Consider the following 20,144-nt stretch of genomic DNA (forward strand, 5'->3'; position numbering starts at 1 on the left):
GGGAGGCCAGGAAGGAGGGTCTTGAACTAGGATGGTGCCCCTGGGAGCAGAGAAGAGGGTTCAGATGGGAGTGATGTTGGGATCCTCCTTTGTTTTTCAGAAGTGGAACGTGAGGCCCAAAGTGAAGTCATGACTTGAGTAAAGTCACATTGAGTATACTTGGTGCTTAGTACAGTACATAGCCCATAAGAAGGATTTGACAAATGTCTGTTGACTTTCGAAAGTAAGGAGTTGAGGCAAGATCTGAACCCATCTCTCTCTGTCATCCTCTGCTCAGATATTTCCTTCTCCCCTGGGTCTCTCTTCCCGTGCACACCTCCTGGCCTCCGCCTCTTGGGGCAGCTCAAGTCACTTAGGGCTCTGGGGCAGCTGCGCAGTACTGGCTTGGGGGTTCCCGTATGTCACCAACTCAGCTTCCTGGAGACCAAAACCACAAGCCAGAAAGCGAGAGGCATGAGAAAGAGACTGAGGCAGAGAGAGTGAGAGAGCAACTATAGAAAAAGAGGAAGAGAGAGGCAGAGAGAGTGGAGGTGAGGAAGAAGGGAAAACGAGAGGAAGGAAAGAGCTTGTTGGTCTTCAGGATGGTTCGTCTTTCTGCCCGGTGTGAATGACTGAGCTGGGACTAGACATGACGCTTCTCCTCGCCGTCATTGGTTGCCTGGCAGCTGCTATCTCAGGTACCCAAATCTCCCGGGTTTTCTCTCCCTTTGCTCCCATCACCTTGGTCTCCAAAATTGTGTGCGCCCTTGCTGTACCTCTTGGCCTCTCAGAGGATAAGACCAGTGAAGTTGGTTTGTCTGGCATCCTAGGACAGGAGCCACCTTAGATAGTCACAGCACAGCCCCTGCTCTCTCTGCCTGACTCTGAGGGACCTGGGAAGAAGGGAAAATTTGAGGCTTGTATGTGACTAATTCCTCCCTTTATCCTATTTTGTATCTTCTGGGAAGTGACATTATTCTCCAGGGAGAAGGAAGGTCAGGCAAAATCTCTTTAGCAAAATCCTAACGTGAGCTGAGCAGATGGAGAGGTACCAGATCAGTCATGGGCTGGGAGACACCCTATCACCACTGCTGGTCCTCAGCAACTTGGCACCAAGGGGGTCTGCCTGCTCAGAGAAAGGGCCATGGACCACCCTAGGATGATGTGAGGCCCAAGGTGGACTTTCTTAGGGGGAGAGGAGGAGATAGAAAAAAGTGACTTTCCCTTCCCCTTCCTCTCATATGACTAGCTCTAGTCTGAACTTAACCTGGCCATCTTGGGACCTAAAATAGAATGAAAATGTATTCTTATGGGCTGGAAAGGATCTTCATTTGCCTAACCCAGGAGGGTGGCCATCTCTTGCTTTGACTCTTCTTGGGGGCCAAATGAGCTGTCCTGATAAAGAAACATTTCAGACAACACAGGTTTTCTAGGATGGGATCCACCTCAAACCCATCCAATCTCTCACCTTTGTCCTGCCCCTTCTGCCCTGGAGGAAGCTAGGCCGAGCTATATAGAAAGAGAGGGGAAGGAGATATAAGACACCCGGAAGAAGGAAAAGATTGAAAAAAGCCAAGCAAGAAGGAAACCTGGAAAGGAAATAGCAGGGTACCAAGAACTTCCGTTAGTTGGATTGTCTAGGGAAGGCTGCATGGATGCTGGGGCTCAGAACTCAGAGGGTACCTAAAAATGCTAGTCACGATAATAGTTAATAGTAGTGATAGTAAAAATTATATAATAATAACCCTCTTGAGGGTTTTCAAAATTCTTTACATCTTATTTGAGAATATTTCTATTATCTTTTTTGAATAACATTTGCTTTCTTTGTCTTTATTCTCCATATATATGTTTATGTATGTATGTATTTGTCTCCTATCTTGGAATAAAATCTTCGAGAGCACTGTTTCGGTGTTCATTATATCCTTAGCTCGTAGCTCGAGGCTGGGGCCTGGCCCTGGGTAGGTGCTTAATAATAAATACTTGGTAACTGATTGGTTGAAACTGGTGGTCATCTCTAGCCTAACGGTCCTCACCCTTTCCATGTATGAAGACCTCTTTTTAATTTCAAAAGATATCACGAGCCCCCACTAATATTAGGTGTACTTTTAGTATTTGACAATTGAGAAAATGCGAAAGGACAAAAGGTAAAGTGTCCATCTGATTACAGATAGGCTGTAGACTACAACTAGCCATGGGTTGACCATTGAAAGGTCAGGAACCCTGGTCCACTCTAAATCCATTATTTTCAGGGGCTGTTAAGGAGGTTTGGGAGACCCTGAGCCACACATGGCCTAAATTGCAAGGACGGGACCTAAAATTCTCTGGCTGTAAGATCCAAGATCCAAGAGATGCTGGAGGGCCTGGGGAAAGGGGGCCACTGAGATGGAGAGGCAGTATGGTGTGGAGACCCAGCACAAAGTCAAAAGCCTTGGGTTGGAATCCCAGCGCTGCCCCTTCTTTGGCGTATGACCTTAGGCCAGCTCCTCTATTTCTTTGCTTTAATTTCTTCCTCTATAAAATGGAGTCAGACACGAGCATAGCATGAGAGGGGACTTATTCTGCCCGAGCCCTAGGATCACAAAGTACAGAGAAGTATATTTTCTCAGAGCCAGGAGGCTAAGTGGGTAAGATCTTGGGGATCTCCAGTAACTGAGGGTCCTGCCACACCCTTCCTATTTGTTGCTTTTCCCACAGTACAACACATCAACCTTGGAAAGGTCCCTCTGGGCCCCTGCTTTAAGCGATAACCTGACCCTACTAATGGATTTAGTGACCCTTGAGGGAAGTGGGCAGAGGGAAAGAGTTTGTTCTTAGCAGGAGCCAGCATCCATAGCTGGATCTAGGCAGACATGGCAGACTCCAATTTATAGGCTTGGGGTTTGTTATTGCCAAATATTTGTCTTCACTTTGGGTGGGAATAGGGATGGAGGGCTCTGAGTAAGAAGAGAAAGTAGAAGAGGTGTCCTGTGACAGGAGCCAATTTTGTGTGTGTATGTGTGTGAATGAGTGTGGGTGTGTACGTATGTGTGAATGTATGTGCATGCCTGTGTAACCAGATTGGAGTTGAAATATTCCTAGGAGGTATCCAAAGAGAGTCGGGATGGAGAGGCATCAGCTGGGAAAGAATGGGGTATCCAGGCTTTCTATGGGAGCATGGTCTGAAACCCCTCAAACGTATGCAGGATTACAGAAAACAAAACTAAAAGAAAAACATCCCCACCATTCCATGACACATCAGTAAGAAGCAACTTTAGCCATAAAACACCCTCCAGGCTGTCTGATGCAGGTCGGCCAGTCCCTTTGCTGCATTGGGGGCATGGGCCGGCTGAGCATTTATTAGGGCGCACTGAAGCCCCAGTCCTTGGAGCTGCCATTCACACACTCTGTCTCCCACCTCCAAGCCTTTGCAGTCTGCTCCCTATGCTTGGAGAGCTTTCTCTACTTCCCCATGTCTTTTGGAATCTTTGGTTTCATCCGAGCATCTGCACCGATGCCTTTCAGATGCTCACATTTTCCAGTTGTCCCATCCCCTCTGTACTGAAATGGTTTCTATTTCAATTACACATATTTTGTATTTCTTTATCAGACACCCAACCACCCTATTGACGATAAGCCCCTTGAAGGTGGGGATTCTTCTGCTTTTCTCTTTGTGCTCCCCGGGGGCCTAGCACATAGTAGGCACTCAGTAAACACCTGTTGAATTGAGTTGGGTAGTACCAGTTGTGACCAAGCCCTCGGCTCCCAAGTTGTGACCAAGACCCTTGGTCTTTGCTCTCTTTGGGAGATTGTCTGCCTTCTGTCCCCCATTATTCCACTCTTCCTCAACCATTCCCTCCCCATCTTTTCACTCAGTAGACATTGGCCCCCAGGAGACATTTATCTTTCCTGCCTGGACTCATACAGTCTTCATTTTGAATCTGGATTTTTTACCCCTGCAGATCAAGCTTTCTTATGTATCTCTGTATCCCTAGTACCACCCACCTCTTGGCCTTGTTTAGTAGGTGCTCAAAATGAGTCAGTTGAATTTTAATTTTCAAATGGGGATGAGGCGAAAGGAGGTCATAGCTGAATAATGAGGAAACTAAAGCACACTTTAGGGGAAGAGGAAGAAAAATGACCCTCAGAGCAGGCCCACAGATGAGTCTCTGATTCTGGAACCATCCAGGACTAACTTGTCTCCTCAACTACTTATGTGACCCAAGCTAAATCACTCGTTCTACCTGACCTCAGTTTCCTCATCTGTGAAATGGGAGAGGCAGGGATAATATTTGCCCTCCTTGCCTTATAAGGGTGTTGTAAGGAAAGTGTTTTTGTAAGCCTGAAAGTGAAATAGAAATATGTGTTGTTACCATTATTTTACCTTAGTTTCCCTGACCAATGGGGAGAAAATGTAGCTCCTTTCTGGCCAGAGCCATGCTGGGGTTAACAATGGTAGACAACAGGACTGTGGAGGACTCCACAGATATGTTACTATAATAACAAAGCAACCTCAAATGATAAAAGGCAAAAATAACTATTAATGAGGATAGCGATTGGCACTTGTTCATTAGTAAGGTGTTTGGTGCTGATTTGCGCCATGGAATAAAAGCTTCTGACATTTTCTTTACAGAGTTCCTCCTACCTGCTCCTATGCAAGATTATCATCCTTCCCCCAGTTTTACATATGGAGAAACTGAGGCTCAGAGAGGTTAAGGGACTGGCCTGAGCTCACTTAGCTAGTTTACGGCTGGGTCAGGCAGAATTTGAAGTTGGGGCCTTAGCCTATTGTGTGCCAACCGCCCCAAAGAGATTTCCCCCAGGTTTGTAAGTCTCCTGATTGAATGCTGAGCCCAAAAAACTGCTGGGCCTTTTCCTGGTGGCTTGATACGTGCTCCTCACATCTGGTGGGTTTCTGAGGTGACTAGGGAGAGGGCAGTAGCTTTGTTATCTCTAAAACTCAGCCTTATGACCAGGCACTCTCCCAGCCTAATGGGCCTGAGGACCTTGTGTGAGCCAGTGGTTAAATCTAGCTTCAATTGTGGAGAGAAGGAGAGGTTGTAAGAGCATCCATCTCCATACTTGACACAAAGTTGTGCATCAAGAAATACACTATCAGACCACCATACATAGATAATAGCAATATTGTGCGACGACTGACTTTGTTAGAACTACCTCTTCTGAACAATGCCGTGATCTAAGACAACTCCAAAACACATCCAGACAAAGTACTATGGAGTCTGAATGCAGATCAAAATACACTATTTTCTCTTTCTTTTGCTGTTTTTCTGTTTTTTCTTTCTCGTGGTTTTTCCCTTTTGTTCTGATTCTTCTTTCACAAGACTGATGTGGAAATATGTTTAATGTGATTGTACGTGTATAGCCTATGCCAGATTGCACGCCACCTTGGGCAGGGGGCAGGGGAGGAAGGGGGGAAAATTTAGAACTCAATATCTTATAAAAGTGAATGTTGAAAACTAAAACCAAATAAATTAATTGTTTTTTTTTAACAAAAGAAATATCCCATCAACAAAATTAAAGTCCCACTCTGCGGGACATTTGGGCTTTCTATGAAGACTATATATTATTTATAGGGCAAAGGGACAATGTCAAAATTGTATTTTCTAGCCATCATGATCTGTAAGGATTCAGGTGAATTGCCTGGCAAGGGAGAGTAGAGTTGGCTCTGTTAGATACCTCCCCAACTCTGCGACTGTCATCCATGCTTCCTTAGAGCAAGATAAGAGAATCACTGTTTGAGCTCCAAATATTTCTTTTTGGACTAACTGTGGAATCATATTTCTTTCACTCCCACACCTCTCAGAGACTGGTTTGGGGATGGTGGGACAGTTGAAAGTGATGTCTAGGTTGGGGTCCTAGAATGTTCAAGACCTCAGTATATAGAATATTGATTTGATTTATTTAGTGATGTATACAAATTCATTTTCTTTCCCTCCTACTTCTCTACATTAAAAAAAGAAAAACCTAAAAAAAAAAAAAAAAACCTAACCCTTGTAACAAAAATGCAAGGATGTGTGACACAAGACTCTTGCATTGGTCACGTCCCGAAATGTATGCCTGCCTCATTCTGCAAGTTGAGTCTCTTTGCCTTTTTGTCGGTGGGCAGGTATCATGCTTCATAATCGATCCTTTGGACAGAACATGGAATGTCAAATGTTAGGACAAGGAGAGACCTTAGAATAGGGAGTGCTAGACTTGAGAAAGACCTTAGTACAGAAAATGCTAGAGCTGGGAGGACCTGGATTGAAGAATATCAGAGCTGAAAAGGACCTTCTAACATCCCGTCCAGTGTTTTCATTTTGTTTGGGGAAGTAGCCGCCTCAGAAAAGAGTGACTCACTCAAAGTCAACCCAGTGAGTTAATGGCGGCAAGGGAAAGCCTGTGTTCTTTTCACCACATCAGTCAACTTTATACATGATGCTGGCTGTCAGATAGGATAGGTTTATCTGGACCTTCTTTAATGAATGAGATCAATCCTCTTAAGAACAAACAGCCATTACACATTACTCAGCATACAGAAAAGATGGGGATTGTTTTGCGAGCCCCTCCGCGATGTCTCATTTCTTATTCTTGGGTTGGTTCCCATGAACTTGCCATAAGTCTGGCTTGTACTGGTACAATTGGCTGGCGGTCCCACAGCCCTCAACACATTTGAACTTGAGGCCCCATGAGAGGCCCAGGGCCAAGGACTGAGGGGGAAACCATAGGGGTAATGAAGAGGGACAGAGCTGAAAGAGAGAGAAAAAGGAGGAGAAATTAATTTTTTTTTTGAGTAGCCATGTTTTCCGTCCTCCATTTTGGAGTCTCCTATCTCCTTCTTTTCCTTTGTTTGAAAATGGAGGGCACTGGAACTACAGTCTGAGTGTTTGATAGAAAGGCATGGGTCATTAGGAGAGAAAATTAAATAATAAAGAAAATCTGGATTAAGCCAGAATGGTATTTAATTATTACTTAGAAATGGATGTTTACTTTGGTTTGGGGAGATGGATGTTCTTTAAGGTCGCTTCCAGTTCTAAATCCATGATCCTATAAAGCTAGTTCTTCCCATTTTGCAGATGAGGAAACTGAGGCATAAAGATGCTTAACAAGATGCTGGGTGTTATTGCCAAGCACAGGGAGCTATGGGCAGATGAGAACTCCTAGACTGTAAGTTTCCAGTTGCCCCATTTGGCCATGAAGCCAAGCTGAGCCCTCTCTGGGGACAACTATTGGAGTAGACTGCCAAAGGAGGAGAGAGACAAACTGGGTCACTCTTGATTTGATTGGGTGGCCTAGTCCACAGGGTAGTGTTGGAATTGAGGAAAACACCCAGGATGATGGTTAGGCAATGTAGTCAATTTGCCATCTAAGTGTGGGGTGAGAGGCCCCTGGTAGGTAACTTTTCACTTTTTAAAAAGTGTTAATTAAAGTTTTTTCAATTAGCAAGGCTTTGTTTTTTAGGTAATTGACTTTTCACATATATTTAAGAATTTCTTTGAAGCTCTCAAAGGAAAAAAATGGTAAATTCTCCTGCCTTGGTGAAGGGAGCTAAATAATTGAATTAAATCCAGTTTAGCATACAATAAATTAAAAGCTCTGCCTTTATAAAAGGTGTTGGGCACTGAGCAAAGGGAAAGTTTGGAGATGAGAAGACCCGGGTTCAAGTCATGATTCTGAACCATCCTAACTATGAACCCCTGGTTACAGGGCAGGCTTAACTTTCCAGTGCCCTGGGCATCTTTCAAAGACTAGATTAGAGAAGAATTGCCCATATGCATCAGGGGAGAAAGTTTACAGCCTCCTGGGGTGTTGAAATGGACATCTTCCTTGAAAATGGTGAAGTAGAAACTGGGGGATTACTTGAGTTCAGGCGTTCTGAGCTGTGGTGTGGCTGATGACAACTGCATTTTCTCACTATACCCAGTACCAGTATGGTGAGCCTTGAGGAGCAGAGGGCCACTAGGCTGCCAGGGGAGAAGTGAGCCAACCCACATCAGGAGAAATGGAGCTGGTTAAAGCTCTGTGATAATCAGCATTGAGGTCAGGCCCATGAGTAGTCACTACACTTTCAGTCTGAGCAAGATAGAGAGAGGGAAGGAAGGAAAGAAGGAAGGGAGAAATGAGGAAGGACAAAGAGGGAGAGAGAGATGAGGAAGGAGAAAGAAGGATGGAGGGAGAGGAGAGAAATAAGAAAGAAAGAAAGAAAGAAAGAAAGAAAGAAAGAAAGAAAGAAAGAAAGAAAGAAAGAAAGAAAGAAAGAAAGAGAAGGAAGGAAGGAAGGAAGGAAGGAAGGAAGGAAGGAAAGAAAGAAAGAAAGAAAGAAAGAAAGAAAGAAAGAAAGAAAGAAAGAAAGAAAGAAAGAAAGAAAGAAAGAAAGAAAGAAAGAAAGAAAAAGAAAGGAAGGAAGGAAGGAAGAAAGAAAGAAAGAAAGAAAGAAAGAAAGAAAGAAAGAAAGAAAGAAAGAAAGAAAGAAAAAGAAAGAAAGGAAGGAAGGAAGGAAGAAAGAAAGAAAGAAAGAAAGAAAGAAAGAAAGAAAGAAAGAAAGAAAAAGAAAGAAAGAGTTTCCATAGTGAGACTGCCCTACACTAGATCTGGAGCCCCCAGATTTTTGCAGGGTCTTATGCTCAGTACTAGGAGTATAAAGATGAAACAAGACACCGTTCCAGTAAGACAATCACACAAATAACTCTAGAATAAGCAATGATTTGATACCACCTCTCCAACTGAATTCTCTTCCAAGGAGGTTGCTTGTAGCAGGAAGTATTAGGGAAGCCTTAGGCATGTAAGCAGTGGATAAAGATGGGGCAGGGTGGGGAGCAGAGGGGAGATCATTACAGACTTGAAGAACAGGGCACAAAAGGGCTGGATGAGGACAGAAGGCCTAGCGCATCAATGGGGAGCAGTGAGTTGGCTGGAATTGTGAGCGCTGGTTTTCTCAGGAAGACTTCAGTGTCTCTCTTGTTTTAGACATTTACTAGCTGTGTGACCCCAAGCAAGCCACTCAACATCTATCTGCCTTAGTTTCCTCAACTGTGAAATGGGATAACAACAGTACCTACCTCACAGGGTTGTTTCAAGGATCAAGTAGTATTTGTAAAGTGCTTATCACAGTGCCTGACACATAGTAGGTGCTTAATAAATGCTTGTTCCTTTCACCTTCTCTGAGAAAGAAATTGAGGCCCAGAGAGGTTAAGCTACGAGAGAAAGCGGGGAGGAGAGTGAGGGAGAAAGAAAGAGGGAGAGACAGAGAGAGAGGGAGAGAGAGAAGAAGAGAGAGAAGGAGAGATAGAAGGAGAGAGAGAGAGAGAGAGAGAGAGAGAGAGAGAGAGAGAGAGAGAGAGAGAGAGAATTTGGTGGTAGAACCAGACCAACTCTCAGCCTCTACCCTCTATTCATACTCAAGATTGATTGGCCCATTGTTCATGGGAACAGCATGGCAATCCTCAGTCAAACTCCTCATAATTATTAAATGTTCCTTTAAATGTGCTGAGAAGAGCTGTCTTCTGACTCAGTTCCAAAGCATGAGCAACGCCCATTTCTCTGGGATGTTCAAAGAGGGTGCATCCAGCCCCATCAGTCGCTTCAATCTGGTACTCCCCTGTCTCCCCATCTGCTTCAGGAGCCCTGCCAGGGCCCAGCACTTGCTTTCTTGTCTGTAAAGCTCTCTTATCAAGTTTCCAAATGCTTTAGCCTTCTGCGCTACAAGGTAGGGCTGGGCTGGAACCAGGAGATGTTGGTTTGAATCTGTCTTGGCATCCACTAGTTGTGTGACCCTGGGCAAGTCACTTAACCTCTCATGGTTTCAGTTTTGTCATCTTTAAAATACCAACTTATGGGGCGGTTGTGTTAAAAGTGTTTTGTAAAGGAGATTTAGATATGACTTGTTATCGTTATTAGACTGTCAGTTCCATCAGGATAGAGATTATAAAAATAAAATATTTAAGCTTTGTCTCTCTCTCGGTGCCTAAGACTGTATACCTTCATAGTAAGTAGTTAATAAATATTGATTTGATTAAAATGAATGGAGATCTCTCTGTACCTCAGTTCCCTCATCTGTAAAATGAGGGGGTTCGACTAAATCAGGGATTCGTAACTTGGGTTCCATGAACTTTTTTTTGTTTAACATTTTGATAGTTGTATCCCACTATAAATGGTTTTGTAGTCTTGTACCTTTTATTTTAGGTATTCAAAAAATGTAATTCTGAGAAGGGGTCTAGAGGCTTCATCAGAATGGCACAAAAAAGGTTAACAACACTAGAGTAGATTATTCCTTGACTTCCTTCATGTCTCAGTTGAAATTCTACCTTCTTGTACAACAAGCCTTTCCCCCTTCTCCTTCGCCTTGGTACCTTCCCTCTGAGTCGATATCCACAGTATCTCATCTATATCTTATTTATCCATAACTAGTCCTCTCCTCCATTAGATCGTGAGCTGTGAGAGTAGGGTGTTCTTTGCCTTTCCTTGTAACCCTAGCACTTAGCACATTGCCTGACACATAGTAGGTTCTTAATAAACGTTGGTTGACTGACTAAGGTCTCTTCCAGTTCCAAGACTCTTTTATTGGTTTGAACCCAGATCAGAAGAGCCCATCACTGGGGGTGGGGAATATGCCATGGCTACTGATAGATTTGCCTTCTGGCTCTCCTGTGCTTCTCAATAAGAAAAGTACTGAATTTGATGTCAGAGGTACAAGAGTTCAAGTTCTGACTCTGTCCCTAATCAGTCACAAGTAATTAAGCTCAGGACACAGTCCTGGAGACTGGGGATACAAATTCCAAAATGAAACAGTCCATCCCCAAGGAACTTATGTTCTCTACAGGGAGACAACATGTCCATGCAGAACCTTCCAGAGCATCTCATCCATCCCCCTCATTTCAGTTAGGAAATGGAAGCCCTGAGATGTCACACAATTGAGAGAGAAGGAAGAGAAAGGAAGCAGTGCTTCCCAGTTCCTCTCAGGACTGAGTAAACTCGTCCTGCCAAAAGAGAGTGGGAAATAACCATCCCATCGGAAGGACAATATATTTTTAAACCATCGGAAGGACAATATATTTTTAAACCATCAATGGAATACGTGTATCCAAAGATTTGAGTTCAAATCCTTCCCTATGACTTATTAGCTTTGTGACTCTGCATCGGTATTTTCAGGGTCTTTCTATAACATGGGAACAATAATTCTTGCAACATCCAGCTTGCAGGGTTATTGGCTATTGGACACAAAATTCAAAATTCTGTTTTCTTAGTCTTCGCAATACTCGTTAAGAAACAACGTGGCTTCGTGAAGAGATCACTGATTCTGAAGGCAGATGAGTTGAGTTCAAATAGAGCTTCTGATGCTTAGCTACTTGAGAGACCTTGAGCAAGTCACTTCATACTCTTGTTTCCTCAGTAAAATGGCAAAGTGGGACAACATGAACTCTAAGGATGCTTCTAGCTCTCATCTAGGACCCTATGATTCTTCTGATTTTTTATTCCTTTTGGGAGTTGTATCGAGGATTTCTTTATGGTGTTTTTCACTAGACAAAAAGAAACAAAGCTTTTCTGATAAGAAAAGAGATCATGAAAAGGACTCCGTAATTAGGGTTCAAAAGACTCGTAAATTTTGCATTTGGATCTAACTTTCACAAACATACAATATTAATGAATTGTAGTAGAAAAAGAAGATGTCAACTTTAGAAAGCATCTTTTCCATAGAAAATAATTCATGAAGAGTTTTTTTTTTAATGTTACTTAAGGAACATTAAGGAAATGTTGCCTGATTCCATTCAACCAACAAACCAAAGGAAACAGTCCCTACTCCCATAAGAAGCGACTTCTACTGGGGGATACTATATATATCAATAAATAAATGTACACGTATCCAAAAAGAGAATTGTATAATAACTGGGAGTGATCAGGGAAGGTTTTCTGTAGGAGCTATCCCCTGAGTTGGCTTTGAAGGAAGAAGTAGGGGTTCCACAAGGCAGAGAGGAGGCTGGAACGGAACACATTTGGGGCACTTTTTAGGCAAAGGCGGGGTGAGACAGAATTTTGGTAAAGGCCCCTAATGTGAAAGGAGTATTATAGAGGGTGGAGTTTGCAGGTCAGCTTCGGATTCCCTCCTGCAGGAGGGCGGAAGGCAGGACATGTGGAGTGGTCCACCCTGTCCTCTGGTGAAGGTCCCTGGTGACTGTTCTACTTTCCCATGACGTTCCCAAATGCATTCCTCAGGCTGGTTCATGGCTGGCGTTCTAGGCTATCTCTGGGAGTGGGTGGAGGGAAGAGGGAGTGGGTGGTAAAGCGTGGGGAAGCAGGATGTTGACCCTGTGGGCCGTTGAGCTATTCATGGACCCGCCCTTTGCTGCCTACACCTCCTGTGAGAAAGAGGCGCCATGGCTTGAAGGGAGTTATGAAATGAAATGGCCACGTCTCCTTCGTAGGTGGATGCCTCAAAAATGGTTTTGAGGTTGGCTGTCATGGGGGAGGGGGAAGAATATACAATGGGATGAGCTATAACGGGATGAGCGTTCAATCAACCGGCATCCTTGGAGTTTGAGCCCCAACTTTGCTGCTTGTCGGTTTCTTCCCTTCTCTGGGTCTCAGTTTCCTTCACTACAAAATAAGAGGATGGAATTAGATGTCCTCCGAGACCCAGCACAACTCTGTGGTCATGATCTGTGATCTTATGACTTGAAATCGAATCCCGTATGAACTCAGGCAAGTCCTCCTCTGAGTCTTATTTTCCCCCTCTGTAAAATAAGATAGTGGGACAACAGTCCCTTCACTTCTCACAGGCTACGAATCTGCTGCTGTAACTGATTAGGCATAGCACAGATAACTGACAATTCATAGATGGTGAGTTCCTTGACTCAGGGACCATTTTTCCCTTTCTTTGTATCCTCAGAGCTTAGCATTGTGCCCAGCACACAGGAGGCACTCAATAAATGCATGTTGACTTGACTTTACTTGACTCATAGGAGGAATTGAAGAAATATTGTTGGCTTGATTTGGAGTATAGGAGATGCTTAATAAATGGCTGTTGGCTTAACTTGGCATATGGTCAGCACTTGCTATAAACAAAGATGAGAACGTAGTAGACAGGGCCTTACTAATGCTGAGCACTTACTGTTTGCTAAAATGAAGGGAATATGCCATTTCTGTCTTGAGCATCTAGCTAAATCCCTGACTCTCCCTGGGAGATTAGCAGGCATGCCAAATGCTAGTCTTACCGCTATGGGACAGGCCACTTTCTGCCTTTTATTGTAATGTCCTGATTTCTGTTCCTGGACTATCATGGTAGATGGACAAGTCACCAGTCTGGGGGCAGAGGACTCAATAGCTGTGTGATTCTGGGCAAGTCCTCTTCATATTTCTGAGCCCCATTTTCCTCATGTATATAATGAGGACAACTCAAATTGCATTGCTATCTGCAGCCACCCTCCCACCCCCACCCCCACCTTCTGGGTTGCAGTGAAGCTCAGATCATGTTTGCTCAGTGAATCTGAAAGCACTGTCTAAATAGGGACTTGACTCAGTAACCTAACTGGTTGTGATGATAAAAGTGGAGAGACTCATCCCTCTGGGCATCCTCTGGGACATACTGAGCTGGGGAAAGAGAGCTCAGGTTTAGGCAAGTCAAATGCCCAGTGGCAGGAAAATGGAAACCCAAGAACTGGAGGCAGGGGGAAGGCAAGGCCAGGCAAGGGAAGTTTCCTGGAGATCTTCCCCAAGGAATTACAAACATGCTTGCTTACCTAAAAGGGGGGAGGAATGAAACTTCTATTATTAGACTTTTAGAAACAGTGGGAAGGAGCACTGTGAGGTCAAAGAGCCTGTCTTATTGGAACTTTCACCCTCCCCCAGGATTTAGGACAGGGTCTGCTCTGCACATAGTCAGTGGCTAACATGTAGTTGTTGAAGGAATGGATGACTGAATCAGGGAATCAATGTATGAATAAAAGGATGGATGGATGGATGGATGGATGGATGGATGGTTAGCTGGAGAGAACAGATGTTTTGTCAACTTTGCCATTTTAGCGAGGCCTCACCCTGACTGTTCCCCCATTCCTTAGATTACATGAAGAGCAAAGGAGGTAAGACAGTGACTGAGGAGAAGGCATATGCATCCCATGCCAACTTGGGGCAAAGAATGGGCCCTGGCTTTGGAGTAGATGTTCTGGTTCTTAGTCTAGACCACTCCTTTCTTTTGCTGTTGGTGCCCTTGAGCAAGTCAATGGAATGTGAATTCTTGGTGGCAGACATGGTGTTTTGCCTTTCTTGGAATTCTCAGCACTTGGAACAGTGCCTGGCACAAAGGAAGCACTTCATAAATATTTCTTAACTGGCAGTAGTTGGTACACAGTAGGTGCTTAATGAATGCTTTTTGATTGAAATCTTTTCACCTTCCTGGGCATCAATTTCTTCACGTGAAAAGTGAGTGGATGAGATTCAGTGACCGCTAAATTCTCTCCCAGAAATCATGTGAGTTTTTCCATGAGTCTGTATGTATACCTTAGAGGCTTATTTTTCAGAACTAGGATAGGAGGCCTGTTGGAGTTGGCATGGGGAGGAGGCCTCAGATAAGGGGTCAATGGAATGCCATCCCTCCTCTCAGGGCAGATTCTTGGTGCCTGGTCTCCCCATCCCTGCTCAACTCTCTAGAATCACCTGTCCTTCTCCTCCGGAATTCACCAAATACCCGAAGGAGTTGTGTGACACAGTGGAAACAAGACGGGCTTTGAAGTGCCTGGGTTCAAGGCATAGTCCTGTTACTTTGGGTTAATTTCTCTGGGCCTCAGTTTCCCTATCTTTAAAATGACTAGATGACCTCTGAGGTCCCTTCCAGTTCAAAATCAATGATATTGTAAGTAACATTGTCAGTGGAGACAGGAGGAGGAACTTAAAACCAAAAACCATAGCCAGGACCTAGGGCCCAAGAGAGCTGATAAAAGTCTTGCCACAAACAAGGGTAGGGCAAACCTTCTCTAGAGCAATCAGAGAAATTCCCACGACCCCGAGCCCAGACTGAATCTTCTCTCTACAGATTTAGAGCTGAGAGGAACCTTAAAGTTATCTAGTTCTCCAACCCCTTTATCTTGGAGGGAAAAAAGTGAGGTCAGAGAGACTAAACTAAAGACCGAACGATCCCTCATAGATGGATCCATTCAAGAGTACTTAGAGGGTGGGACATGGAATGTCAGAACTAGAAGGGATTTTAATGATTCAAACCTCTCATTTTACAGAGAAGGAAATTGAGTCTCGGAGAGGGTATGTGATTTGCTTACACATGGTCAAACAGTGAATCATTGCCCAAGCTCAGATGAGAACCTAGGTTTCTTGACTCTCCTGCTCAGGATTAAGGATGCTTCTCTCTCTCTTGCTATCTCACCTGGGCCTCAGTTTACTCATCTGTAAAATGAACAGATTGGATGGACTAGCTGGCCCCTTTCAGAAAGCTCCAGATCTATGATCCTAAAACCTGAGTAATTTTCTTAGATACTTAACAAGACCCACTGCCCTAAGGCCCCAAGAAACTCTCTGTCATGATCCTTATTGACACAAAAATAACCATCTGACACTCTAGGTTTTGTGTCCCATGAGTTAGTGCCCATCCCCACTGGAAAAGAGGTGGCTCTGAAGCGATGCTCCGCAGATGACCTGTGGGGAGAAGCCAGGAAACAGCAAAGGATGAAGTAACTAAGGATCACAGAACACTGTGGAGAGACCCCTGTGCCTGAAGTCACCAAGACTCAAATCATTTCAAACCACCAGCTCAAACCATCTCAGACACTTCTTAGTTGTGTGGGCAAGTCACTCAACCTCTCTCTGTCTCAGTTTCTTCATCTGTAAATTGGGGAAAATAATAGCACCTGCCTCCCAGAGTTGTTGTGAGGACCAAATGAGATACCATATAAAGTGTTTTGCAAAGTCTTATGTAAATATTGGAATACTCACACATGTATATACATATAAAGTGATAATACATTAATGTATAATATACTATTATGTAACATATAAATGATATATAATCTACATGGAATACTCTGCTCCTCCATCCATGTAAGCCATGGACTTATCTCATGCCAGACTACCACAGGAGTTTGCCAAACATGCTCTTTGGAGGGCATCTCACATCTCCGGGGGAAGGAGCTGTGATGCTTATGGCCCAATTCAGAGGGTAATGGGGGTGTTGGCCCACACAGGGGGCTCAAGAAATATATGCCGTGTTGAATTGACTCAAGATGGTGGGTGGGGAAGAAACTGCTAGAGCGTGGAGAGGAGATCTGCTCCAGTGAGTGCTGAACAGAGGGACTGTAGTGATGATCTCAGGTATTTGTGCCACCTTGGGAGCATGGGAGTGGGTCACTTGTGGGAGGTCAGAGAGCTCAGCTGTTGCCTTTAGTTATTCACCTGAACTACCTGAAGGCTCAGATTCCCCTTCTTTGAGTGGGGAGGGGCGTGCCAGGAGTCATTGCCTATAAGGAGGGAACTTTCGCAGTATCTTATTTCTGGTATCGTACCACCTCCACAAGACATTGTTGACAACCCTAGGGGGATTTCTGAGATAGGCCCATGCTAAGAACTTATGGGAACTGTAGCCTAAATAGCACCTGGAGGGCCTGGGGCCCACAGAAATAAGCCACCCCATCTTAGCCTGTCACCCCCACCCACAATCCAGGCACGAGCCAGGATGTTTTTGTGTGTGGGTGGACCAAGGGAGGGGCAGAATTGCAAAATGGTGCCTGGCTATGCAGGTCAACTTCTTTTTCAGGCATTGGGGTGATTCCCAGCATGCCTGTTTAGGGAATTTTATTGGGTTTCATGGGCTTTAGCCTGAATTCCTAAAGATGGAGGATGTCTTTCTGAGGTGGAAGAGGGATAGGATTAGGGAGGGAGGGTAGGAGGAAGGCAGGGAGGGAGGGGAGAGAGAGAGACAGACAGACAGAGAGAGAGACAGAGAGAGAACATGAACATGAACACATTTGGATGCTCCATAGTCTCAAGTAGCTCAAGCTGGAGAAGACCTTAGAAGACTCACCTAGTTCAACTGCCCTCCCTTGGCATATGAGAAAACTAAGGCTCAGGAAGTGATTTACCCAGTCACGTGGGTGGTAAGCGCCAGCTGTGAGATTAGAATCCAGGCCCTCTGACTCTAAAACAATTCTTTTTCCAAATACATCCTGGTGCCTCCACCATGGTTAGACTTCAGGACACTCCATTTGAACGGGCAGGACCTTGTTTAGCTAGTGGGGAGCAAGATTGACTCACATTTATGTCTGGTGGCCTGCATATCTCAGAATGTCAGAATTCTTGAGCCAGAAGGAACCTCAGAGATCAGTTAGTCCCACCCACAGGTGAACTGCCATCACCTTGTCTCTTCTGTGATTTGTCCTCCATTTTGAGCATCCGTCTTCCCCAGATGCTTCGGCCCTCATTCATCTGTGAAATTCTCCTTATACAGAGTAAGCTGGTAAACACATTCCTGATAAGGGACAAGGGACTAGCTGGGAGATCAGGACCAGTCAATAGGTCACAAAACGAGATTTAATAGTAAGGCAGTGTGTGGTGTAGACTGTTAAGGGTGCCCTGTCTGAGGAACTGAGTTCATTCCATCTATGTGGAGACGGAGTCTTTGGTATGGAGCCACTCCCTCCTCACCCTCACCTCCTTGAGGTTTCTCTGGCTCCTTTCAAGACATCATCACCTTGTGTAGGATGCCTTTCCTAGTGTCCTTGGAAATGCCTCCCCTTCCGCAGGGCCTTCTGGCTGAGATTCCCCGCACCTCTGCCCCATTTACCCAGGAGATACTTTTCTACTTGCCGAGTGTTGGTGCCCTGTCTCCTGTGAGCTGCTTGAGGGCCAGCACTGTCTTGCTTCTCTGTGTATCCCTAGGGCTTAGCTCAGGGCCTGGTACATGATAGATGCTTAATAAATGTTTGCTGACTGACTGACTTAAGATTTTATGAATCACTGTTAGGGTCTACGATAATTCTGTTTCCAGTATAGATTGTTGGCTGAGTTTTCAAGGATATCTTAAGGTCTGTATTTGTAGCACAGGCGTTTGTCCTCTGACAGTCCAAGAATAATTGTGCTCGTCTGATGGATCCTGATCCCACAGTGATGTGCTGAGCTCTTTCTCCCATTGGCTCTCATCATCTGCACGTTCCCTAAGGTCAACCTTTCTGCAATTTCTTCTGGTCATGACACGAGTCTCAACTGCCCTCCACACCACTACCATTGCTGTCGTTGTTGGTTTACAGGGGAGGGAGGGAAGGGGAGAGACAGACAGACAGACAGACAGACAGACAGAGACAGAGAGACAGAAAGACAGAGACAATGAGAGAGGGAGAGGGAGAGAGAGGAGAGAGAGAGAGAGAGAGAGAGAGAGAGAGAGAGAGAGAGAGAGAGAGAGAGAGAGAGAGAGAGAGAGAGAGAGTGGGAGACTTAGAACCAGCAGGAATCAGGGACAGCAGCACTAAGCTCAATCTCCTCATTTTACAGAAAAAGAAATAGAAGCCCAAAGAGGCTGATGTAACCACAGGCATTAAGTGACAAAACCAGGAATCAAAGGCAGCTCCTCTAACTCCAGACCTTCTCCTCTTCACAGAGCTCGAGGACCCCTTGATGACCATCATCATTTTTCACATTTATTTTTCAAATTTTCTTTTTATTATGAAATAAAGAGATATAAATTAAGAGACCCAAGCATCTCAATATACAAAAAAGCAGAACAGGATTGTATATGAACTCATGGGCTTGTTACGTACTATTTGATTTTGAAGTGTATGTTAACTTTAAGAAAGCACTAGCAAAATGGCTGCTTGTGTCCCCTTCTGACATGATTTTAATTTTCTTCTGTGTATGTTTTTAAAAAATGATTTCCTTATGTGTTTTTTTATTTTTTTGTTTCTCTTTGTTTCTTCCTTTCTCTCTCCTTTTTCTTTCTCTTCCTTTCTTCCTCCCACTTTCTCTCCCCCTCTGTCTCTTGATCCCTTCTTATTATTATAGAATATATTTATATATTAATTATAATTATATATAATTTGCAATTATATAATGTATTATATGATATTATATAATAACTTATAATTAAGGAATAATTATAATCAAGCAAAACAAATTAACACATTGGCCATATCAGAAAATAGAATATCTCATGCTTTACCTGCCAAGAAGCAGGTGATATGATTCAGCATTGTGCTTTCTCTCTCTCTCTGTCTGTCTCTCTCTCTCCCTTTCTGTCTCTGTCTCTCTTATCAGATTTTTCTTTTTCTCTTAAAACAATTTTTAAATTCTAAAATTAATCCCCCCCCCCAACTCACACAAACATTTACACGGTGCAGGAGAGTGCAGAGGGCTGTGTGTGGAGCCCTGAATCTCCATCTTGTGCTGCTTGCTTTTTGGAGAATGCCCATTTCAAATTCTCTACTACTTTCAGAAATGTCCTGAACATATATCCTTCCTAAATTTCCTTCTGTTCTCTTCTCTGCCTTTCAAAGCTGTTCCAGTGGCTGCCATCATCTTCTTTGTCATGTTACAGTATAATGATAGCTCATTCTATTTGCTGATGTTTTTTTACCATGTTACTATTTACAAGAAACTTTCCTTGAAAATCCAGGGGATCTGCCCCTGGGTCCCAGGTGGGGGGGGGGGGGGGAGGAACCACAACCACATTTTCTGGCTGCCAGAAATTCCATCTGGGAATTAAAGCTATTCACCCACCCCCGGCCCAACACATGTCTACTCCCCCCTGGGTCTCCGGCTGAACCTCATCACCTCTGTGGAATGACAGCCTGGTGTTCTCATCATCAACATTTCTGGAACCTCTAGAAATAACATCTTGGTACATATCATATTGAACCCAGCAGAGGTGGGCCCTCAGCTCAATTCTTTAAAAATTAAATAAAATTTTATGGATAACTTTTGTTTTTGTAGCAACTAAATTCTCTCTTGTCTCCTTCTTCGACCCTTCTCACTGAGTCAACACTCAGAATGAAGTTTTTTAATTAAAATGAATTACTTTACTTATATATATATATATATAAAATGAAGAAATGATAAGTAAAATCATTTTCAAAATCTGACAACATATTCAATTCAGAGGTGTCTTCTCATATCTTGTTTGAGAGCCAAGCTCTTAATAAGCAATTATTAAGTGTCTACTATATACCAGGCATTGGGTTATATAAAAGTGAAAACACTTCCTGGGA

The 20,144-nt window shown here is 43.9% G+C and overlaps 1 protein-coding gene across 3 annotated transcripts in view; it reads left to right on the forward strand.

Annotated features, from left to right (window-relative positions):
- Positions 1–406: 406 nt before the first annotated feature.
- Positions 407–20,144, forward strand: part of CD6 (CD6 molecule) — a 47,844-nt gene continuing 28,106 nt past the window's right edge. For all 3 annotated transcript variants that reach the window (XM_072638791.1, XM_072638792.1, XM_072638793.1), the window contains exon 1: positions 407–677. In XM_072638791.1, coding sequence (XP_072494892.1) covers positions 608–677 — 70 coding nt within the window. In that variant the 5' untranslated portion in view covers positions 407–607. The remainder of the gene's footprint in view (positions 678–20,144) is intronic.

This window comes from Notamacropus eugenii, chromosome 2, assembly GCF_028372415.1.
Source record: "Notamacropus eugenii isolate mMacEug1 chromosome 2, mMacEug1.pri_v2, whole genome shotgun sequence".
In the NCBI taxonomy this organism is placed as follows: domain Eukaryota; kingdom Metazoa; phylum Chordata; class Mammalia; order Diprotodontia; family Macropodidae; genus Notamacropus; species Notamacropus eugenii.